General features: G+C 44.2%; 1 protein-coding gene across 1 annotated transcript; it reads left to right on the forward strand.

The window, feature by feature from the left end:
- The first annotated feature begins 500 nt into the window (after window positions 1-500).
- Window positions 501-25,057, forward strand: LOC143936603 (interferon-induced transmembrane protein 1-like). The gene is made up of 2 exons (XM_077460742.1): window positions 501-844; window positions 21,154-25,057. The coding sequence occupies exons 1-2, from the start codon at window positions 602-604 to the stop codon at window positions 21,388-21,390; spliced, it is 480 nt and encodes a 159-aa protein (XP_077316868.1). The 5' UTR covers window positions 501-601; the 3' UTR covers window positions 21,391-25,057.
- The last annotated feature ends 936 nt before the right edge of the window (window positions 25,058-25,993 follow it).

The raw sequence follows: 25,993 nt of genomic DNA on the forward strand, positions 1-25,993 counted from the left end.
TTCGGCAGCACCTATATTTGTGAGCAACTATTTTCAAGAATGAAGTACGCGAAGGGCAAAATTAAAACCAAAAAATCCGATGAGCACCTTGAGAATTCACTGAGAATTGCTACTCCATCCATCGAATCAGATATTGATGCGTTAGTTTAAAAACAGTGTCAAATATCACACTCGTTTTATGTTGCCCGCTTTTACTTCTATTATAAAAAATATTACAAAAAAAAAAAATGACGTCTTGTTACACAGAGGTACATTATCTATATCAGTGATCGTTTACTTGTGATCTGCCCGACAGCCATCTTTATTGTATTTTATGTGTGGTCCAAAACAATTCCTCTTCTTCCACAGTGGCCCAGGAAGGTCAAAGGGCTGGACGATCGTAGATTACAACATACTTCCTAATACTTTCCCAGCTCTAGTTACATTCATTTTTTTTTTGTTGTTTTCTTTACTGTGGATCGCTTGTAGGACTTTCTCATTACACTCCTCCTTTCCCTCCCACCAGCTAACATTACCACATCCCCTCCAGTAATTCACAAACACATTTCTCAACAGAGATCTGCAGCAAGTCTTCTATTCTCTCCTCTGCCACCCAGGAGTGATGGAAACCAACAATTACACTGGTGAACTACACTCGCCACCTACATACAACAGCCGTGGTTATGAGCCGGTGAAAGGTGGGATAGAGTTTCAGAATATCCCAAGCCCGCAGATCCAATCCACTGTGGTGACAATAATGCCAGAGGTTCCCGCTGTCCGAGATCACATTATTTGGTCTTTCTTCAATGCCATGTACTTCAACTTCTGCTGCCTTGGATTCATTGCTCTTATATTTTCTGTCAAGGTAAGAGGGAGCCTTTAGGCTTCATGCCAAAAATGTAAAAGTTGTTGTTTCATACATATCCTGCTGAAACAGATTTGCTTTGCCATTATTATTATTATAGGTACTTATATAGTGCTGTCAGTTTACGCAGTGCTTTACATATCTATTATACATTTACATCAGTCCCTACCCTCAAGGAGCTTACCATTTGAGCTCCTTTGAGATTTAGCAAATCATCATTCTGATTAAACTGGGTGATGTTGTTTTCAGTGGACAAATCATCTTTGATGTAAACTATGTTCCACTTGAAGACAAGGCATTTTCTGGCACTTTTTGTATACATGTGAAAATCAGGGTTTTTTGCTAGAAAATTACTTAGAACCCCCAAAAATTACATAATTTTTTAAAACAGAGGCTCTAGAGAAAAAATTTGTGGGTTTTGCAATTTTTTGTGTCACACAGTATTTGTGCAGCGGTTTTTCAAACACAATTTTTTGAGAAAAAAAATAAAGTTTTTTTAAATATTAATGCAAAAAAACACAATGCATAACTCAATTTTTTTGTAAAAATAAAAGATAATGTCACGCCGAGTAAATAGATACCAAACGTGTCGCGATTTAAAATTGCACACTCCTGTTCAGCGGTGACAAGCTCCGTGAATTTTACTATCCATAGACGACGCTTTGAAAGCCTTTACAGGTTAACACTTTATATCTATGCCCTCGGTCTTCTGGGACCTGTGACATGTCCCAGAAGACTGCAGGGAGGGAGAGGGAGAGGATTACTTCTGCTTGGATCACCTAGGCAATTCGAGCAGAAGTGGGAGTGGGCATACCTCCCAACTTTTTGAGATGGGAATGAGGGACACCTATTAGCAAAAGTATGCAGGCATAGGACACACCCCTTGCCACACCCCCTTAAAGGAGAATTGTACAAAAAAACAAGATTGGTTAAACCCTTAAGTGCTTTTTTGTTACCACTACTATTCCTTTATATTGGCTTTTGAAATGTACAAATGCAGAAATTTAGAAATCAGATGAAAGGTTTAGCGCTGGGAAACACTTAGATAAAAAGTGCATTTTATATACATCTATATAGATCAGACCAAAATGAGGGACAAATGAGGAGGAATGAGAGAAATTGCTCCAAACAGTCCCTCCAAATCAGGGACAGTTGGGAACTATGGGAGTGGGTACCTGTCAAAACCAGCCCCCCCCCCCCCTTAAGAAAATGACATACCAAGTGTGGTAGGGAGGGAGACTTAATGCAGTACTTCCACTTTTGGGTGGAGTTCCACTTTAAAAGAGAAGTATGTTCAAAGCTGATTTGGTCATACTTCCCCTGTGGGTCATGTGTGTACTTATTCTGCACTCCTGTGACCCAGATTCAGCTAACAGTGAGCTAAAGCCCTCTGCTGGCTGATGTCACAGAGCGAGTCCAGGCTCTGCAAGGATCCTGATAATCATGTCAGAATCCATCCAGATGCCTGGACCAATAGCTGTTCAGCCTCTCAGTGTGCCTCTGAGAGTCTGAGCCAGCCGCTCTCTTCCCTTCCACAGCCTAGAGCTCCAGCGAACCCTGGAGGGGCAGAGCAAAGAGCCAGCGATCAACAGTCACCGCTCTCTGCTCAGTGAGGACCGGAACTGAGCGATCAGCAGTCTTTAATCATCTACATCTACGGAGGTGAGTATGTATGTTATTTTTTAAAATTTTGAACTTCTCTTTTAAAGGTGTTGTAAACCCACGTAGTTCTTCACCTTAATGAATTCTATGCATTAATGTGAAAAACGACCTGTACTGCAGCAGCCCCCCAGCCCTTCCTCCCCGTTTTCTTACCTGAGCTTGATCATTCCAGCAACAGGGACAAGCACAGCAGCTCCAGTCGCTGTCTCGGGTCCACATTGGATATAGGGTTTTTTCTTTTCTTCAAGCCAAACCCGAACACTTTAGTGGTGGCATTTTTTTTTTTGGGGGGGGGTATACTCTATAAGATTGTAAAAGACCTGGGACACCTTTGTTGGCCTGAAAGAGAGTAGTAATGTGCCATATAGCTCGCCGCACCAAACGCATGTGCGTGGCTCAATTGTGAGTGTTCTGCATGGAATGCAGGGGTCAGATATGTCCTGGGGACAGGGCTAGTGCTAGCAGGGGGGTGGGGAGAGTTAGATATGTGCTGGGGGGCACTGATGGCTGGTGTTTAAAAAATTTTGGGGGGCGCAAACAAACTGAAAAATTCAGGAAAAAAATCAATTGTAGCCTTACTGTGCCCCATAAAATGCAGACATTGTGCCCCATAGCATGCAGCCACTGTGCCCCATCAAATGTAGTCACTGTGCCCATAAACTGCAGCCTCTGTGCCCATAAACTGCAGCGTCTGTGCACATAAAATGCAGCCACTGTGCCCATCATATGCAGCCTCTGTGCCCTTCATATGCAGCCTCTGTGCCCTTCATATGCAGCCTATGTGCCCATCATACAGCCCCTTTGCCCATCATATGCAGCCTCTGTGCAAATCATACAGCCTCTGTGCCCATCATATGCTTATCATATGCAGCATGTGCCCATATGTGAAGAGGGCCAGTGTAAGAGGGAGGGGTAGGGGGGTAGGATATGTGCTAGAGGAGTCCTTTGGGAAGGAAGAGAGAGTGCAAGGAGAGGTTGCCAGATTTCAAATCCCATCCACACGTCTAGCATGTCTTCCCCCTGCCAAAGCCCCCCCAGCACATATCCTCCTAACCCCTCAATCAGCCTACATGTTTTCTACTTTGTCCTCCTTTCCAGCCGCTCTCTCCCCCTCCCTCCTCATCTACAGAGCATAATAAACACTTTCTACAGACCTGATATCAGCGCGTCCCTGCTCCCCCCTCCTCCCCATGTGTGTACAGAATGGAGAAGAAGGAGGAGGAGCTTTGATACACTGACACTCTGCTCTGCTGAACCAAGCTGCTATCAGGGAGAGGGGTCCAGGGCAGAAGTTAACCCGAACACATCATTCAAAAAATTTACTGTCTGGGAGAAAACCGGACTGTCTGGGAGAAAACCGTACAGGTGGCAACCCTAATTGGATAGACTGATAGCAGCAGGAACCGTTGGCTCCCACTGCTGTCAGTTAAATCCAGTGACATGGGAGCCGGGGAGGCAGGGCCAAGTCCTGCTGTCTGTGTCAATGGACGCAGCAACAGGACTCGGGGACGTGCCCACGCGAGTGCCCCCATGGGATGCGGCTCTCCGTCGGGCCACTCGATGAAGAGGAGGAGCCAGGAGCACTGCCGGGGGACCAAAGAAAAGTAGGATTGGGGCCGCTCTGTGCAAAACCCTTGTGCAGAGCAGGTAAGTGTCACATGTTTGCTATTAAAAAAAGTGACTTTAATAAATGATCCATATGTGATAACTTATGTTTCTGGCAGTTGGAAACACTTATCAAATAAATAGCGTTTCCAAAGCTGTACCCCCATTCACATTCACCTCTGTAACCTTCCGTCCACCTTTGTACCCCCCATCCACGTTCACCTCTGTATCCTTCCATCCACTTCTATACCTCCCTTTCCACCTCTTTTGTACCCCCCATGTCCACCTTTGTACCCTCCCATGTCCACCTCTGTATCCGCCCATCTACATTCACCTCTGTACCCCCCCTTCACCTCTGTACCCCCCATCCACATTCACCTCTGTATCCTTCCATCCACCTCTGTACCCCCCCATCCATGTTCACCTCTGTACCCCCCTCCACCACTTCTGTACTCCCCATCCACGTTCACCTCTGTACCCACCCTGTATCCACCCTCCTTTACCACACCTTTGTACCCCCAATTCTCTGCATATGTAAATCCTCTTCCCCATCTCTCCACGGTGATCTTTCTCACCTGAAGACATGGCTGTGCAACACAGTCTCCGCCTATCAGACCCATTGCCCACAGCCAGAACACTTCACTCGGCTGTGTGCTTCACAGGTCTGTGAGGCATGGGTGGGGGCGGAAGGAACATGGAGTGCTGCTCTGACATTCCTTGTCACTCCAGTCTGCAGCTCCTGACAGAGGGAGAAGTGGGACGGGCAGGCTCAAGCACAAGAAGCCCACAGCTGTCTCGCTCTCATCATATTGTGGTCCGCCGCTTGAGACAGCAGGGAAGGGTGGGGGGGATTGACTGCACCTGCTACTCCGAGAAAACTGCAGGCAGTGCAGGACTTAAGTGGCAGCAGCGATGACAGGGCCCAGGGCAGCTGCCCCTTTTGCCCTGTGGTAAAGACTGCCTTGATGTGCACACTTCTGTGCAAGAATCATGGTGATCCCAGATCTCAAAGCTACTCGATCAAGGAACAGTAGATGGCCCCCCACTCATTGGAGATATTTGATCCTCTGTAGCAAACCTTACACATGAGTAATGGATGTTCTTAGATTCTATAAAGCTTTAAACATGCTACTATCAGCTTGTTTGGAGCACTTTAAGAACACTTCAGCTGCAGATTGAACTTTACACACTTAATGGAAGTGCCGAAAGTAGCTTTAACCACTTCAAGACCAAGCCTATTTCTGGCACTTGTTGTTTATAAGTCAAAATCTGTATTTTTTACTAGAAAATTGCTAGGAACCCCCAAATATTATAGATCCTTTGCGCAGAGTTTTTCAAATGCAATTTATTTGGAAAAAAGAAAACAGTAAAGTTAGACCAATTTTTTTTGCATATTGTGAAAGATGATGTTAGGCTGAGTAAATAGATACCTAACATGTTAGGCTTTAAAATTCCACTTGTGGAATGGTGACAAATTACGGTACTTAAAAATCTCCATAGGTAACATTTAAACATTTTTAACAGTTCCAGTTTAGAGTTACAGAGGAGGTCTTTTACTAGAATTACTTATGCATTTTCTTTGAAACGAAAACATGCGGCGACGGGCCCCTTTAAAAAAATTTTTTTTTTTTTATTTAACATTGTCCCTTTAAAAAAAATAAAAAAATGTCATCACTTTTATTGCTGTCACAGGGAATGTAAACATCCCTTGTGACAGTAATAGGCAGTGACAGGTACTTTTTATGAAGAAATCTGGGGACTAAAATACCACAAATCCCTCCTTTGCACTTAAAAGTATTCAAAAAGCTAATACTGAATTTTTTTTTTAAATCATGCCATTGGCAGCCAAGTAAACTGGAAGTGACTTTGTGGCTTTGAGGTTACTACAACGGAGACACGATCAAAGCTGATTCCAGCTTTGTTTGGGTCTCCGGCCAACCGGCGGAGTAGCTGGTTGGTCGATCGGGTCTCCCCCGGGGACGGGAGACCTGGGCGGAGTGGCGCGGAGGGGGGGGGGGCGGACTGTCTCCTCCCACTGCTAGAGATAATGGCCAAGTAGCTCATTAGCAACATCGGTTGGTATCATGAGAAAGCCAACTGCCAGCTCTAAAAAACGGTACCGGGGTGATGCCTTTGGCTGCAGACATCACCCCGGTACAACCACGTCAACAAAATGATGTACAGGTATGTGAAGTGGTTATAGGGAACCTGGGCCCATAATTCATTTTTTAAATGAGAACCTTGTAGCAGTAGAGGATAATAAGTGCTTGCATGTTTTAAAAAAAAATGGTATCCATGTTGGAAATACACTGTTAGATTTTTATTCCAATGTTCATAGAAAATCATTTGTCAGAACATTCTTTCTTGCCATCATTGGTTCAACCAATTCCATTTAAAGACCCTTACATTTTTATCCAGACCTGCTATTTGAATGGAATCCCAGACTTGTTTAACACAGTTGGATGGAATCCACTCAGGTGTTGCACTTGCGGGATATTAAAAAAAGTCCTGCATGCAGGATCTTTGGGGCAGTTTAGGAGCGCTGTATACAGTGCTCCCAAAATGCCCCTGCTTATTGCAATGAATGGGCAGTGCTTCCAAAACAACTGAAAAGCGATTTGGAAGCACTGCAACATGGGAGTTTTTATTCCCTTTTTCGTAGTTAAAAGCTCCCCGCTAGCGGCTGAAAAGTGGCATAAAGGCGCCGCTGAAACAGCGGTAAAGCTATGCTAAAATGAGAGGCACTTTGCCGCTAACAGCAAGCGCTTTCAGTGTGAAAGCAGCCTTAGAATTTAATTTGTTCAAGAAATATTTTCCATCCTGCTCTTTTGAATTTTCTCATCACAAAAGTCAAATATGAACACTGAGTTTATCCTGATAACCATTAGAAAACTAAACAGTAGCTTTGAAAATTAATACTTTCAAACGAATTTCTGATGATGTAAGTGTCAGTTTTTGTCTGTGCAGACGCCCTGCTCTTTCCCCTCACCCTGCTGCTACATAGACAGACAGCCGGAGCCTGCACAGCTACTTGTTAGCAAATGATAGGATTTATGGCAAGATTCGTCATCTGTGTACCCATAAGGTAATTAAATATAAGTGCCATTTGGCGCAGAGTCACTGATGCACAAAAATGTGAAAAAGCCAGGGCACGATTGTTATATGCGTAGAGTGTTAAGATGGACCAGCCAAATTTCAATCAGTGCTTGTCCTCCCCAGCTCCCTGCCTGAATGCAACCTAACCGTATATGGCTAGATTAAGAGTTCTCCCCACTGTCTGTGTGTGAGCTCCTAATATTAGCCTCTCTGCCCTGTCACCAGATAAATAAGAGCCCTAAGCAAAAATAAATGATAGCAGGGGAATATTAGAGAGCGTTATCTGAATGATGGCTCTGAACCTTCATGAGGCTGCTGTTGCATCCAAGATGGTGGCACCCAGCAGCAGTGTGGAGCCTGTGGAATATCATAATATCATCAATAACCACAGGGAGACTAAATGCACAAAACAAGGTAGTTTGACATATAATCCTATAGAAGAGTGTTAATGATAAATAATAGTATGGTGACAGTTTCTCTTTAATCCTAAAGGCCCATACACACGATCAGACTTTTTGACAACAAACATGCAAATTAGCTGTTTTGGAGCAACATCCGACCGTGTGTACGCTTCATCGGACAAACTTTTTTGGTTTTCATCGGACTTTTGTTGGCTGTGCGAATGGACAAACTTTCTGGCAACAAAAGTCCGATGGAGCAAAGTCTGATCGTGTGTACAGAAAACCATAGGACTTTTGTACAAAGTACAAACAGGCATGCTCAGAACCAATGCAAAAGATCAGACAACAATACAGAAGTTGACCAAAGGTGGCGGTAAAGAGCAGAAAAACCACATGATTTGGTGAAAGTTGGCTGAAAAAGTCCTGCCGTGTGTATGCAATACGAGTTCAGGGCCGACGCCCTTTGTACAAAAATCCAAGGGAAAGTTTGTACAAAGTCCTATCGTGTGTATGAGGCTTTAGGCTGATCCCAATATAAGCCTTAGCCCCTTTTTACTGTGGCTGTGCCCCCCACACCCACCACCGCGTATTTCAGACTATGTTGTCCGAAAATTGGCATGGCAGCTCTGTAAGCACCCATCTGCTGATCCTCCCTTCGGTGAATGAACCAGGAAGCCGGTTAAGCAGCTGATGGTGCTTGATCTGTATACAACATGCGGTGCACACCACAGTGAGAGCAAGTATTCAAAGACCATTATTTGCATCTACCAAGGAAAAAACTTCTAATTGTGGACTTTACTGGTAGCAGAGAGAGATGGTCACACAAAACTTCTAAAAATATGCTTATTACAAAATTCCAATAAACTAGCTAAAACCATAGAAAAATGTTTGTATATATGGTGTAAGCCATAGCATAGTTGCCAATAGTCCCGAATTTCCTGGGACATTCCAGGGATTTAGAACATTTTCCCGATTTTAGTTTTTCCCGGGAAATGTCCCGGGAAGTCCCTTTTTTCCCCAATTTTTTTTCCCTAAAGGGCCGCAATGTGCATCGGTGGGTGTCCTGTGATTGGCCAAGCAGGTCATGTGCGGGACTGACGGAGGACATGGGGGGCTGTGATTCGCCTGGAGGAGCTGCTGGTCACATGTGGATGCAGGGCTGGACTGTGTCTGTGTGTAATCTAGCCAGCCCTGCATGTTGCCGGAGTCCTAGCTCACGCTGTGTGTCTCTGTCTCCTAAGGTCAGTCTCTCTCATCTGCCTTGTTAGCCACCCCCCGTCAGTCGCCCCCCTTCCTCTATCAGCCACCCCCCTTCCTCTGTCAGCAGCCCCCCCTCTGTCTGAACCCTTTCTTCTCTGTCTGACCCCTTTCTTCTCTGTCTGACCCCCCTCTTCTCTGTCTGACCCCTCTGACCCCTTTCTTCTCTGCTGACCCCCCACTTCTCTGTCTGACCCCTCTCTTCTCTGTCTGACCCCTCTCTTCTGCCTGACCCCCCTCTTCTCTGTCTGACCCCTCTCTACTCTGTCTGACCCCTCTCTTCTCTGTCTGACCTCCCTCTTCTCTGTCTGACCCCTCTGACCCCTAACTTCTTTGTCTGACCCCCCTCTTCTCTGTCTGATATACCTCTTCTCTGTCTGACCCCCTCTTCTCTGTCTGACCCCTCTGACCCCCTCTTCTCTGTCTGACCCCTCTGACCCCCCTCTTCTCTGTCTGACCCCCCTCTTCTCTGTCTGACCCCTAACTTCTCTATCTGATCCCCCTCTTCTCTATCTGATCCCCCTCTTCTCTGTCTGATCCCCCTCTTCTCTGTCTGACCCCTCTCTTCTCTGTCTGATCCCCCTCCTTTCTGTCTGATCCCCCTCCTTTCTTCTTGACGTCTCTGACCCCTCTGATCTCTGTCTGACCCCTCTGACACCCCTCTTCTCTGTCTGACCTCCTCCTCTCACCTCCCTCTTTCCCTCCTCAGGGGGTGGGGGCCCCATGAGGATGTACGGGGCCCAATAATTTCTAACAGCAGCCTTTGAGTGAGTGCACCAGTTCGGATGTGTCTTGACCTACCTACCCCTCTTTGTTTCTCCCTCCATTGCTCATTCATCTCAGACTCTAACCACAACTCCTTCTAGGCACACCCTTTTAAGCCACGCCCACTATTTTACGCAAATCACGCCCATTTTCCGGGTACATTTTCTTTACCCACATGTCACACACACTAATGCATGCCCCGCCCCTAATTATAATGTGACTCCGACTACAGCTAAAAAGGTGTTCCTAAAAATTTTTTTACAATGTAGGCAACTATGCCATAGCAGAAGCCATAACAGATTATCTTTGCTGTATGATCCCAGATCCCAAAGGATCCCTCAGGACCCTCAGGACCTTCTTAGCTTGGTAGCAAAGAGAAATGGCCTACTCAAAAGAAAAATACCAATAAGCAAGTGAAGCAACATGTCATATAATACACAGAGTCTATATACAGGTTGCTAAGCATTCTTGTCATGCTTACACATTGCACTAAGAGTATAGCTTTCAGGTGGTGACAGGATATGCAGTGTAATCAATTAGTTAAATTTGTAGTTGATGCCTGAGAATTTGTGAGTGGGTGGACCTATAACAAATATATCTATAGATAATAAAGGATAGGCAACCAATTAGGCACTAAATAAAACTTTCAGAATTCTTTGTGACCGTCTCTCTCTGGTCCGCAATTAGAAGGGTTTTTTGGTAGATAGTAATTTAGACGGATGAGGTACCCCTTAAACAAGCTGACCATTTGCAGTTAACTCTAAACTGATTATCTGTAATGCCGTGTACACACGATCGGAATTTCGGCCAGCAAAAGACAGATGAGAGATTTTCATTTCACCGTGTTATGCTACATCCGAATTTAGCTGGCCGAATTCCCAGCCACAAAAATTTGATAGCATGTTCTCAATTTTCCCGATGGAAAAACATTCTATCGGAAATTCTGATTGTGTGTATGCACTTCCGACACGTAAAAACTCACGCATACTTAGATTAACCACTTCAGCTCCGGACCAATAAACACCTTAAGGACCAGAGGTCTTTTTGCAATTTCGCACTGCGCTGCTTTAACTGGTAATTGCGCGGTCATGCAATATTGCACCCAAACGAAATTTGCGTCCTTTTCTTCCCACAAATAGAGCTTTCTTTTGATGGTATTTGATTGCCTCTGCGATTTTTTTTTTTTGCGATAAAAATGGAAAAAGAGCGAAAATTTTGAAAAAAAAAGATATTTTCTTCTTTTTGTTATAAGAAAAATCGAATAAACTAAATTTTAGTCATACATTGAGGGCAAAATTTATTCAGCCACATGTCTTTAGTAAAAAAAATGTCAATGAGCGTATATTTTTTGGTTTGCGCAAAAGTTATAGCGTCTACAAACTAAAGTACATTTTCTGGAATTTACACAGCTTTTAATTTATGACCGCCGATCTCATTTCTTGAGGTGCTAAAATGGCAGGGCAGTACAAATCCCCCCCAAATGACCCCATTTTGGAAAGTAGACACCCCAAGGAAATTGCTGATGGGTATGTTGAGCCCATTGAATATTTATTTTTTTTGTCCTAAGGGATTGAATAATGACAAAAAAAAAAAAAAGTTGTCACTAAATGATATATTGCTCACACATGCCATGGTTATATGTGGAATTGCACCCCAAAATATATTCCGCTACTTCTCCCGAGTATGGGGATACCACATGTGTGGGACTTTTTGGGAGTCTAGTCGCGCACGGCACCCCGAAAACCAATCACCACCTTCAGGATTTCTAAGGGTGCAAATTTTTGATTTAACTCCTCACTACCTATCACAGTTTCGAAGGCCATAAAATGCCAAAATAGCACAAACCCCCCCCCCAAATGACCCCATTTTGGAAAGTAGACACCCCAAGCTATTTACTGAGAGGCATGTTGAGTCCATGGAATATTTTATATTTTGCCAAAAGTTGCGGGAATATTACAAACTTTTTTTTTTTTTTGCACAAAGTTGTCACTAAATGATATATTGCTCACACATGCTATGGGCAGAAGTCAAATTACACCCCAAAATAAATTCTGCTGCTTCTCCCGAGTACGGGGATACCACATGTGGGGGACTTTTTGGGAGCATAGCCACGTACGGGACCCCGAAAACCAAGCACTGCCTTCCGGATTTAAATATAAAATGCTATCAAAAAACCTGTTAGCGATGGCAGGGATCAGGCCTGACTCTGCGATCGCTGCAGTTATGTGTTTAGTGTTTTGTAAGTGACAGTGATCGATCGATACTGCACTTGGGTGGGCTGGGCAGAGGGGCAAAACGCAGGTGCTAGCAGGTATCTGGGCTGATCCCGCTAACAATGCGTTTTTTTGGAACCCTAAACTGCTGGGGACGCTAGTATAGATCTGATCAGATCAGATATTGATCTGTTCAGATTCTATAGCACTACGGGAGGTGTATGCTTTGCGTGTGGGTGTTAGTGGTACTGGCACTAACCTAGCGCTGCCTGGGGCGACGCAGACCCTGACCCTAAAACCTAATTGATATCACCCGCCGGGTGATCAGGGGGTTAAACCTTTATTGGGTAATAAATGGTGGGTGCCCTGATGCTATAAAAAACAAACTAACCAGAGTCACCCGTAACACTTATACGGTGATCAGTGGTGAAAGGGTTAACTAGGGGCAATCAGGGGGTTCAAATTTTTATTAGGTAGTATATGGGGGTCCCTGGCGCTATATAAAAACCTGACGGGGAACCTAAATAACTAACTGGCTAACCAGCGTCACCAGTGACACTTATACTGTGATCGCTGGTGAAAGGGGGTGAAAGGGTTAACTAGCAGCAATCAGGGGGTTAAAACCATTATTGGGTAGTATATCGGGGTACCTAGCGCTATAAAAACCTGGCGGTGAACCTAAAAAAATAACTAGCTACCTAGCGACACTAGCGACACTGATGCAGCGATCAGAAAAATTATCGCTTAGTGACACTGGCAAAAGGGAGTGAAAGGGTTAACTAGCGGAAATCAGGGGGTTAAAACCATTATTGGGTAGTATATCGGGGTACCTAGCGCTATAAAAACCTGGCGGTGAACCTAAAAAAATAACTAGCTACCTAGCGACTGTAGCGACACTAATGCAGCGATCAGAAAAACGATCGCTTAGTGACACTGGCAAAAGGGGTGAAAGGGTTAACTAGCGGAAATCAGGGGGTTAAAACCATTATTGGGTAGTATATCGGGGTACCTAGCGATATAAAAACCTGGCGGTGAACCTAAAAAAATAACTAGCTACCTAGCGACACTAGCGACACTGATGCAGCGATCAGAAAAATGATCGCTTAGTGACACTGGCAAAAGGGGGTGAAAGGGTTAACTAGCGGCAATCAGGGGGTTAAAACCATTATTGGGTAGTATATCGGGGTACCTAGCGCTATAAAAACCTGGCGGTGAACCTAAAAAAATAACTAGCTACCTAGCGACTGTAGCGACACTAATGCAGCGATCAGAAAAACGATCGCTTAGTGACACTGGCAAAAGGGGGTGAAAGGGTTAACTAGCGGCAATCAGGGGGTTAAAACCATTATTGGGTAGTATATCGGGGTACCTAGCGATATAAAAACCTGGCGGTGAACCTAAAAAAATAACTAGCTACCTAGCGACACATGCAGCGATCAGAAAAATGATCGCTTAGTGACACTGGCAAAAGGGGGGTGAAAGGGTTAACTCTAGGGGCAATCAGGGGGTTAAATCTTTATTGGGGGGTGATAGGGGCTACCCTGGACCTAACACTAACTGTCCTGACAGTTTTTACTGTCACAACTGACACTGAATGCATTGATCAGTAAAGAAATGATCAATGCAATCAGTGACACTGTGACTGGGGGGGAGGGGGGGCGGGGGGGGATCGGGGGGCGATCGGGGGGGGGGGATAGGGGGGGGGGGGGGTTTGTGTGCCTGTGTGTACCTACATGTCAGTGTAGTGTTGGTGCACACTTACTATTAGTCTTCTCCTCGTAGTCCGGTCAAAAAGACCGCCCCGAGGAGAATGACATCACTTCCTCCTTCCTGTGTAAACAATACACAGTGGGAGGAAGCTTCTCATTGGCCAGGAGCGATCCAACGGGGGTGGCCGAAAACCAACGGCCATCCCCTCATCACGGAGCGCTCCTGGAGTGAACCGGACCGCCGTATCCAGCGGGAGGGGGTCCGATCGGACCCCCCACCCGCTGGAAGGCAGGCACGTACATCTACGTGATTGTGCCTGCCTGTGCCATTGTGTTGACGTACATTGGCAATACGGCGGTCCTGAAGTGGTTAAACTATGAGATGGAAGCTATTGGCTACTAGGTATTGAACTTCCTTTTTCTAGTCCTGACGTATGTATTGTACGTCACCGCGTTTTTGGCAGTCGGAATTTGCTGTGACCGTGTGTAGGCAAGACAGTTTGAGCGGAATTCCATCTGAATTCTGATGAGAAAACCATCAGAGCTTTTTCCAACGAGAATTCCGATCGTGTACGCGGCATAAGAGTTTTTAAAGCATCACCTATGACCAATATAATGTACTGAAGTTTGTTGCTATTTCACAGGCGATCGCTTTACATGTTGGGTATCTACTTACTCAGCGCAACTGAATCGCTTCAATTTTGTCAACAAACAGTTAATATATTTAATTTTCAGGCACTAAATGGAACTTTAGTGTATTTTTTTTTTACTTTAAAAATGCATGTGATAAATCATTGCGCTAATATCATGGGACATAAAAAATTGCAACCACCTCCATTTTTATCTGGGGTTCCAGCTTTCAGAAAATATATGGTTGTGGGTTTTTGCTAATCTTTAGTTCTAAAATATGCATTCTAACATGTGAGTAAAAAAGTGCTCTGGCAGCAAAAGGGTTAAACAAGCTTTTAGAAGTCCACCACAGACAAGCTCTAATTGAACAATGGTAAACAAACCAAAGCCTTAAAAGGTTAGTTGACATTAATTTTGTGTAGATAACAGAGAGATAAATTGCCCATTAGCTTCTCAGAAAAAAATTTTCCTGAAAGATTGTTCCCAGCGCTTCCCGCCTCCCAAGGTCATATTGGTGAAATCATACCTATGGCATATTTTGTATTAGTTTAAAGTGGTGTTGCCACCAAAAAAATCAAACTACTTAAATTTCGTAAAAAAAAAAAATAATTGGCAAAAAAAATATTTTTTACTCACCTCTAAATACCGGTTGCTAGAGGGTCCCTCGTAGTCTGCCTTCTTCATTGCCCGGGCTGGTGACATCATTTCCCCTCGCGCCGCACATTCACCTGGGACCTGTCATGTGTCCCAGGTGACTGTACGGCGTATCACGGCGCCCTGCGCCGCTCGCGCATGCGCAGTGGGTGCCCGGCTGTAAAGCCACAGCCGGGTGCCCACAGTATGCATGACGGCGCCGCGAGCGGACCGGGGAGCGAGGGGGGGGGGCTTCGTTCCCCAGCATCGCTGGACCCTGGGGCAGGTAAGTGTCCGATTATTAAAAGCCAGCAGCTGCAGTATTTGTAGCTGCTGACTTTTAATTTTTTTTTTTTAGGGGGTACCCCACTTTAATAGGCTGAGCAAAACCTAATTGCCGGGAGGGAAAGGAAGCACAGTTCCAATAGGATAATCTTGTCAGTGGAGTTCCCCAAAATCTAAGAACCAAATAGATTTAGCATTATTTAATTAAACCTGGCATACAGCACTGTAAAGGTGCCTTATAGCAAAGATTAGACCCTTTGGGATTGATTTACTAAAGGCAAATATATTGTGCACTTTGCAAAGTTGCACTCTTCTTAGTAAATTTACTTAGTAAATGCGGTAAGGGCTCACTTTGCAAAGAATACCCAATCACGTGCAAGGAAATGTTTTTTTTTTAAATAGCATTTTTTCTTGCACATGATTGGATGATGGAAGTCAGCAGAGCTTCTGCTCATTTACTAAGCTATGGAGTAACCGCTCATGCAGAGTGCAACTGTCTATTTGCCTTTATAAAATCCACCCCTTAGAAACATCTTTTTGCCCTTAGACCCCTTTCACACTGGGGCATTTTTCAGGTGTTTTTGGGCTAAAAATAGTGCCTGTAAAGCGCCTGAAAAATGCCTCCCCTGCAGCCCCAGTGTGAGAGCCTGAGAGCTTTCACACTTGGGTGGTGTGGTTGTAGAAAAAGTCCTGCAAGAAGCATCTTTCAGGCGGTGGGGAAACGGTGTATACACTGCTCTTCCCCCCCCCCCCCCCTTCTTTCCATGCACCCCATAGACTTTTGGATTATCCATAGATTTTTTACATCATCTTCTTCTTACCCTCAAAGGAGCCGCTGTTTTCTTGTCTCCTATTGCCAGTGCCTATGACTTTTCAAGCAGCACCACGCTTTCCAACATACCAGAGGGTTGATATTTATTGCACAATACAAAATAATACAATTAGAGAATGGAAATGGCAATAAACACTACAACAAGTATGTGAAACAGTAGTGAAAAATAAATTACAATTAACATAAACAAGCAGACCGGTGTTGACCCCTTATCCCTATACTATGCGAGGCCCTGTTTAAAGGTAAATGCTAGGACAATGGTCCAACAGTCTTTGGCAAGCCCTCCTCTACTGACCAGTGCGTTGGGACCTAAATCTAACATTGGAGCTCTCAAAATGAGGTCAGTACAAACCCAGATATAGGGGCCAGAATGGCATCTTCAGTAGGCAATACTGTTTATTTAACCACTTGCTTACTGGGCACTTAAACACCCTTCCTGCCCAGACCAATTTTCAGCTTTCGGTGCTCTCACACTTTGAATGACAATTACTCAGTCATGCAACACTGTACCCAAATGAATTTTGTGTCCTTTTTTTCCCACAAATAGAGCTTTCTTTTGGTGGTATTTGATCACCTCTGGGGTTTTTATTTTTTGCGCTATAAATGAAAAAAGACCGAAAATTTTGAAAAAAAACGCATATTTCTTTGTTTCTGTGACAGAATTATGCAAATTATTAATTTTTCTTCATAAATTTTGGCCACAATTTATACTGCTACATATCTTTGGTAAAAATAACCCAAATTAGTGGATATTATTTGGTCTTTGTGAAAGTTAGAGAGTCTACAAGCTGTGGTGCGAATCGCACAAAATTGATCACATCTGATGTACTGGTGGCCTATCTCGCTTCTTGTGACCCAAACAAGTCAGGAAAGTACAAATACCCCCCAAATGACCCCTTTTTGGAAAGTAGACATTCCAAGGTATTTAGTAAGAGGCATGGTGAGCTTTTTGATGTTGTCATTTTTTTCCCACAATTCTTTGCAAAATGAAGATTTTTCATTTTCTTTATTTTTCTCCACAAAATTGTCATTGTAATAGGTTATTTCTCTCACGTGGCATGTGTATACCACAAATGACACCCCCCAAAAAATTCTGCTACTCCTCCTGAGTATTACAATACCACATGTGTGGGACTTTTTCGCAGCCTGGCCACATAGAGAGGCCCAACATGCAGGGAGCGCCATCACGTGTTCTAGGAGCATAAATTACACATCTAACTTGTTGACTACTTATTACACTTTTGAAATACCAGGACAATGACACGTGACACTGATGACAGATGGCACTGATACGTGGCAATGATGACACTTATACGTGGCACTGATGACACGTGGCACTGATGACAGATGACACTAATATGTGGCACTGATGACACGTGGCACTAATACGTGGCACTGATGACACGTGGCACTAATACGTGGCACTGATGACACGTGGCACTAATATGTGGCACTGATGACACGTGGCACTAATACGTGGCACTGATGACATGTGGCACTAATACGTGGCACTAATACGTGCCACCGGTGACAGATGGCACTAATACGTGGCACCAATGACACGTGACACTGATGACAGATGGCACTGATAAGTGGCATTGATGACACGTGACACTGACAACAGATGGCACGTGACACTGACAGGTGGCACTGATGACAAATGGCACTGATACGTGGCACTGATGACAGATGGCACTAATACGTGGCACTGATGACAGATGGCACTATGTGGCACTAATAACACGTGGCACTGATGACAGATGCCACTTATACGTGGCACTGATGACAGATGGCACTGGGGACAAATGGCACTGACAACAGGTGGCACTGGGGACAGATAGCACTGCGGGCAGGTGGCACTGGGGTGGGGTGGATTGCACTGGGGTGGATGGCACTGGGGCGGATGGCACTGGGGCGGATGGCACTGGGGCAGGATGGCACTGGGGCGGATGGCACTGGGGCAGGATGGCACTGGGGCAGGATGGCACTGGGGCAGGATGGCACTGGGGGGGGGGCATGGCACTGGGGGGGGGGTGGCACTGGGGGAGGATGGCTCTGGGGGAGGATGGCACTTTTTATTAAACTTTTTTTTTACTTTTTTTTTTTTTTTTTTTCTTTTTTACACTGACGGCTGCTGCAGCCGTTCTTCTCTCCCCTCTCACACGCTGTCTGTGTGAGGAGGGAGAGCGGCGCTGAGAGATGATCTCATATGTTTACATATGAGATCATCTCCCATTGGACACGCCGATCACGCTGTAAACGGCCGCTGTGATTGGCCGTTTACAGCGATCTGTGTTTGCCTGTCCCCGGGGGACACGGCAAACACAGAACTTCCGCGATGCGCGCCCGCGGCGGCGCGCATTGCGGAAGTAAACACCAGGCCGTCCAGGGACGGCCAGGCACGGGAAGCCGCCCGCCCTAAGGCCGGCATTCGGCTATAGGGCGGGCAGGAAGCGGTTAAAGGATAAGTTCACTTTTAATAACATGTTATCTTCATATTCATGAATGCACTGGCCCCTGTGCCGTCTTTAATATTGATTGGGCCCTGGGCAAAAATTTTCTTAGGGCCCCCCTCCCCCCATGCAAACTTAAAATCAGTTTACTGCATCAGATCAGACAGCGATTGTGATTGGTTGCCAGAGGTTACAGCATATCATTACTGCTTACTGACTGGTTGCTAGAGGTTACAGCATATCATTACTGCTTACTGACTGGTTGCTAGAGGTTACAGCACTCCTTAAGGCTCACTGATTAGTTGCTAGAGGTTACAGCACATGATTTCTGCTTGTTGATTGGCTGCTAGAGATTACTGTACAGTAATACTGCTCACTGGTTGCTGTAGGTTACAGCACATCATCTCCTCACTGCAGGGGGCATGATATACATATGAATGCTGCCTTATTTACATATCAATGCAGTTGGCCTCAGCTATTTACATATGCACGTCACTGCGATTTACATATGAATGCCAGTTATTTACATGTAAACACAGGGCCTGTAGGTGAGTCATCTGTACACAACCATAGGTCAGAGCTGGGCAGCATTAGTAGCAGCACTTCACACTGAGATATCAGGACACAGCACATGACTAAAACCTCAAGGGACAAGGAAATGTAAACTGGGATAGTTGGCAAGTATGAGGCAGCTGCTTTGGGCCCCACAACAATGACAGGGCCCAGGGCAGCTGGCCCTTTTGCCCTGCCTTAAAGATGGCCCTGCCTGTGCCCTCCCCCCAATCAATCCCTACTGTAACAGCAGACCGGGGATCTTCTCCCCGTGTCTGCTGTTAAAATGTAAAAAAGACGTGGCTATGTGGGACTCTCCCTACCGGCCATGTCACTCATTCACAATCCTCTGTGAATGGAAAACTACACGGTCCGGCTGTCGGCTTGTAGTTTTCAATGAACTAGCACTATGGTAGTTCATTAAAGCAGAGGTCCGCCCCAAAAAAAAAAAAATTACATACTGCAGCTCCTGGCTTTTAATAATAAGACACTTACCTGTCCTGGAGTCCATCGATGTCACCGGGAACCCTACTGCACATGGCCCCGCTCCTCTCTCCTATTGGCCTGGCAATGTCATGGGCCGTGGTGTGGACTCCCGGAAGTGTGAACTGAATACCTGCCTAAGACAGGTATCCTGTCCCCCCTCCCCCCCCCCCCCGAAAAAGCGCCAGGCATGGAACCAGAGGGGGAGAGGAGACAAATGAGCAGAAGTTTCACTTTTGGGTGGAACTCCATTTTAAGTCTTCTTGTTAGAATGCATCTGCTTCCTCATATGAGGTACAAGCAAGTCGATACACTGACAGATCTACAGGAGACCTGCATGGCATCAGCAATCTGCTGATTGCTTTATAGGATCTCAAAACAAAAAATAATAAATGCACATTTGTTTACCTGCAAAAAAATGTGCATTTATTATTTTTTGACAACAGGTGAACTTATCCTTTAAGTAGGGTGCAGTAGGGTATGGCCAGCAGCCTCTCACCAACCGCTAGGGTGATGATCCGTCTCCTGCCGCTCCCCATCTTGGGGTTCAGCAATGTCAGCTGCAGTGATGTCCTCTCTACGATCAATAGGGGACACCAGGCTTGACAGTTATGTCCTCACAAAGCAGTCGATATCTGCTACTCAGTCTCTCTGCATCCCTGACACTGTGGCAAATGGCCCAACAGCAGCCTGCTACACTGTGTGTTTGTCCCAACGCTTCCTTTCTGAGACTGCCCCTAGCTCAGGAACATTCCTTCCTTTTTCTCTCTTCAGATCCCTTGCAATGCTGGGATCTGCAGTTCCAGGACCAATCTGAAGTGCAGGCTCAGTCTCCCTGGGGACTGCATTCCTGACAATATAAACAAAGGGATACTGCTCTCCAACCTATAACTGGCCTTAACATCACCTAACATACAAGTCACAGTTCCTTCCAGCAGGCTCTGTCCTTCCCAGAATCCTCAGCAGCTCAGCCTCTGTTTTTCCCAGGTGATGGGTCGGTGTCTTTCCACCATCTCTATCTGTGGCTGCATTCAGTCCTCCATGCATATTGTCTCACCCAAAATGGCCACTCCCAGTTTTGAAAATACTCCATAGCCTAGCATTGTTCATGGTCTTCCCCAAGTTGGTCGCTGCAGCTCAGCATTGTAGACAATTCATTTAAACCCTCCTTGTGTCACAGGTAGGAAGCAAAACTTCCAAACAAGTGAAAAATGTATGAAACCACTAGCAAACCTGGCCACAATTCTATGACCCTCTTCTGCTTTGCTCTTTGCTTTCATTTTTCAAGGATAATACAGATACAAAAAATATCATAGCAAAGCTATCCAAAGCCTTTTTGGGGATAACACTAGTTCTACCTTGCTAAATCCCTAAAGTAGTATATAAATCCAGATTAGCATATGTTATAGCTTTCATAATTGAAACCCCACTGGATATCTCACCCAATAATGTTAACTGCATTCTGTATCATTAGAAAAAGGTCAAGAATTATTTTGATACTTCCCATAAGTAATATGTGGACCTTTTATTGATATTTTTTTTTTTTTATATATATATTAATATTTATATATATATATTTTATTTTTATAAGTTTGTACAGTATAGTTATCTACATGACTTACTTTGTATTTGTCAAATACAACATATTGAACAAGAAAATTAACAGTAGACTGCAGTGCCTGTTGCCAGTGCAGATTTGGCTTTTATTTTCTTTTTCTTTTTTTGTCTTGTAGTCCCGGGACAGAAAGCTGCTGAAAGACAAGCACGGAGCGATCAGCTATAGTTCCACAGCCCGCTCTTTAAACATTGCCGCCACTGCGCTCTCTCTTGTGTTTACTATTATCATATTAGCCACCATTATTGTGCAGATGAAATACTTAATTGAGCTATTCCAAGAAACCAAGAAAAATGCAATGAATAGACAAAAAGATGATTTTGGATTTGGATATGGATACGGAAATGGAAAGTGATAGCAGCTTGAGGCGTGTAATTCCTGAGTGTCTTTTTGCTTCTTATTCCTTTCAATTTTAACTACCATACTCTTTTTTACATTTCTGAATGTTGGACTGAACATTACACTGCCTGCAAGATTCCAAATTTGTAAAAGGACATAAAAGTAGTCTGGCCATCATTTTATCAAGGAAAAAGTGACAAATGTGAGGAAAAAAAGGGAAAATTAGGGACAAGTGGGGCAATTAGGACTTTATATGAAACACATCACTAGGGCAGAATAAGTCATCAAATGTAATTAAATTAGTATATTTTTTGCTGGTACCACATGAGAGCACAATGCAATAAATGATACATACATAAAATCAATAAGTATGGTACACACTAAATAAAACATGATAATTTAATCACATTCTAGTAAAATAATAGTATGTTAAGCATTGTAACACATGATACATGATAGTAACATTCAGCACTACACCCAACATGTATATACACAATCAGAATTGTATGGGTATAAAATTGATGACTTATGCCGCGTACACACGAGCGAATTGTCCGGCGTACTTAGTCCGGCAAATAATCCGGCGGATAGTCCGGCGAACTTTCTACCGAATGGACTTGGCCACACACGGACACACAGAAAGTCCGGCGTTTGCTAGCGCGATGACGTACAGCATGTACGACGGAACTAGAAAAAGGAAGTTCAATAGCCAGTAGCCAATAACTTCCTTTTTCGTACTTGCTTCTGAGCATGCGTCATTCTTAGTCCGCCATACTAGCATACTGACGAACGTATTGTCCGCTGAAACCCAAGTCCGACGGGAAGATTGGAGTGCAAAAATACTTTCTTAGTCCGCCGGACTTCACACTGGAAAAGTCCGCTGAAGCCCACACACGATCGAATTGTCCGCTGAAATGCGTTTCGGCGGACTAAGTACGACGGACAATCTGATCGTGTGTACGCGGCATTAGACGTTGAAACACCAATGATAGGTACATGATTGCTGTGACATGACATCAAATATGAATGCTCGACGTGTTTCGTGGAAGTTTGTGCACTCATCAGGAGCAGCTAAATGAAGATTCCCTATAATGTAATATAATATAAATTATTGTTAGTCATATCAAACTACAATAAGAAGAAAGGGAGCAAAATAACTGGTCCTAACACTCTTACCTATGGATATATTGTATGATAATAGTAAGGCATATGTGATAATGTTCATGGTGATGGAAGGCATCGGGGATGAGTATAGCACCCCCAAGGGAGCTGAGGAGGAAAATTTTTCCCTTTTATTTCTCACATAAACAGGGATGGAGACCTGTGTACTGGATGGCCATGGTCTCATATAAAGTCCCAACATTTCTCTCTTTTTTCAAAAGGTGACAAATGTAACAATGAATAGGTAGCTCTCTTCTAAGCTCAGTGGGGTCTATTCATTCAAGGTGGTCTGAGCATGCAACTGAACAGGCCTCAGAGCAGCTGTGAGTTTCTTCATTTATTTCTGTGACTGATTGGGGAAATAATCCATAATCCAGGGATAAATTAGGGATAAATTTAAGGATGGGTTTTGGTGGTTAAATATGCAGTGCATGATGCTATCTCTATGACTGTCATAGCGTCTTTGAACCTGGTTTAACTCCGGTGAACTGGTAAATGGTCACAGCAGTGTCCTCCATCTAGAGACACAATTCACCATCTCACTTGATGGACGTTGGACCCCACTGATGTGCACATTTTACTTAGAATTGAGAGATTGACAATAGAGATCTGTGAATTGAATGCCTATTTAAGACATATGTCCTGAAAGCATTTAGTGTGAGCCTTCACACAAGCGAAACAGGAGCAAATAAATCTGCCAGTTACAGTTACGTAGCCCATTCAAGTCAATCTAATCCAGCTGTCCACACTATTTTACCATTCTTTAAAAGAAAGCCTGTGAACCACCACAAGATGTCCACTGAATCCTTCTTTTGTAACTCTCTTGGATTTGTTTCACATTGTAAAAAGAGGCATCTAATTGCCATTGCACTGTGTAACAAGACTGCCTCAGTGGCCTTTAATCTAAATGGACAGTAAGATGGTGGTTGGTGATGCCAAGTCAAAAAGCCAGGGAAAATTGGATATCACTAAAGTACAATTAAATTGGGAGGTTCAAAGGAGAGGTGTCTCTGCCTAATAAATATAATAGTAGCCATCTTGTAATGCCTGTTCTTAGGCAAGACTTCTAACTCTTTTGTGTCTCCCTGGCAACAGCGTTTGAGTTTGTCCTGTCACCTCTCCTGCTTTTATTATCTCTTTCCCTAATCTGTCCTTCCTTAGTACAGTTTGCATCATTCTTGTTGTTTCCTCCCCCACTCAGCAGCAGTAAATCTGGGCTGTCAGGAGATCGGCCTCTAGTGACTCACTGAATATTGGCACAGTGCTGAGAATAGAGAGCAACTGAGGTTGTGTAAAGCATGGTGAGACCATGCATTTCTGAATTCTAAATAGTCATGTATTTTTAATGTTTTACATAGCTATACCTGCAAAATGGGCCAGTATTAGGTGATCTAGCAGGACTTCTGACTAAAGTTCTACTTTAAAGGATCACTAAAGAATAATAAACAAAAAAATAACAAACATGTTATACTTACTTCCACTGTGCAGCTTGTTTTGCACAGAGTGGCCCTGAACCTGGTCTTCTGGGGTCCCTCGGTGGCTGTCTCGGCTCCCCCCGCAAGGACTCCACACCTTCATGCAAGCTCCCTGACATGGTGTGGAGTGCTTGTGGGTGTGCTCCCGTGATACAGCCGGCGGCCATAGCCGCTCACTGTATCACTCAGCCCCGCCGGCGCGCCGCGTCACTAGATGTGATTGACAGCAGTGGCTGCGCTGCTTTCAAACTATCAACAGCCATGCTGAGTGGCGAAAGAGGATGTCGGGGGGCGAGCGTGGGACTTTTGAGGGGTCAGGTAAGTAAAACGGGGGGGCTGGGCGGGCCGGTATTATCAGATGTTTTTTCACCTTAATGCATACACTTTTACCTTTACAACCCCTTTAATAATGTTTTAAAAAGTAACAATTGGTATGAATGTTCTGTTGGGGTTGAAAATTATAGATGCCCACTCCTACGAAATGTTATAATCAGGCTTGTTGGAAAAGGTTTTGGTGTACAGTACATTATTTTATCTTTCTTCTTAACCAAAGTAAAATGGCTGTTAGTTATCACCTTTACAATATATAAAGAGCTCAATGTACTACATGTTTTTCTATTTACTTAATTACAAAACTGTTTAATCTACTTGTACCTTCTTAAAGCTATTTTATTTCACAGATGCCTTATACTTTTATTCAGATTTTGTAACTTTTCTAACAAAGTTTAATTTTTTATACAAACTCTACTGTATTTTATGCACAATGCCAACTCTTGTAACGCTGCTTATTCAGTAAGAAGGCTGCTGTGCATAGTAAATCATGACAACCAATCAGAAATCAGTTTGTTCTGTTTGCTTGGTATACTACTGCCATTTTTTTTCTGTGTTTTCTTTTCTTTATAGCCCATTGTAACAGTTATGTACAATTTGTTTTCTCTGACAACACTTTATTTGTTAAAACTGTTTTCTTTTATTATTGTGATTTTGTTATATATTTGTAACAATGGCATGCTTAAAAAAAATAAATAAATAGAGTATATACCGAAATATCATCATGATTTTGGCAGGTACTGTTATGTGCTGTATCAAGCCAAAGAGAAATAGAAAAAAGGAAAAAAACCCGCAACAGGAAAAATAGAAGATATGATTTAAAGAGGGATTCCACCTACAAAAAAAATATTAAAAGCCAGCAGCTATAAATACTACAGCTGCTGACTTTTAATAAATGGACACTCACCTGTCCCGGGTCACCTGTTCCAGCGATGCCAGCAGCCATGCCGATCGATCGCTCGGCTCTCGGCTGCTGCCGCCACCATACTAGGTGAGGGAAACAGGAAGTGAAGCGAAACGGCTTCACTTCCCGGTTCCCTACTGCGCAATGCGCGAGTCGCGCAGCGCAATAGGAATTGTCCGCGCTGTCTCTGAGACCCGTGTGTGTCCCAGCAGACAGCGCGGCAGGACAGGAAATGGCGTAGACTCCCACGGGAGTCTATGCCTGGAAGTGGGTGTAAATACCTGTCTTTGACAGGTATCTCCACCCCCCCTCCCCCCTGAAAGGTGCCAATTGTGACACCGGAGGGGGGGAGGGTTCCGATCAGCGGAAGTTCCACTTTAGGGTGGAACCCCGCTTTAATATTAAATGAGTATAAAAAGTTAAACCAGGAAAAAAGGATACTAAGTCGTGCTCTTCTGCAAATGTGTCTAGGGCAGTGGTGGTCAACTTTCTTAATATGGGGGGCCTCCCTCAACATCACCAAAGGGACACACATAAAAATCAGTGACTATTCAGTGTCCGAGATAGTGGATAGTGAGATAGTGGCTACACAACAGGACATAGTCAGTGACTAATGGCATGATACAGGAGAAGGTCAGACGAAACTATTGACATGATACAATAGATGGTCAGAGACTGCAGACAGGATGAAAGAGATGGTCAAAGACTGCATACATGATACAAGAGATGGTCAAAGACTGCAGACATGA

This window comes from Lithobates pipiens, unplaced genomic scaffold, assembly GCF_037356315.1.
Source record: "Lithobates pipiens isolate NorthernLeopardFrog02 unplaced genomic scaffold, aLitPip1_a1.2 Scaffold_10, whole genome shotgun sequence".
NCBI classification, from domain to species: Eukaryota; Metazoa; Chordata; class Amphibia; order Anura; family Ranidae; genus Lithobates; species Lithobates pipiens.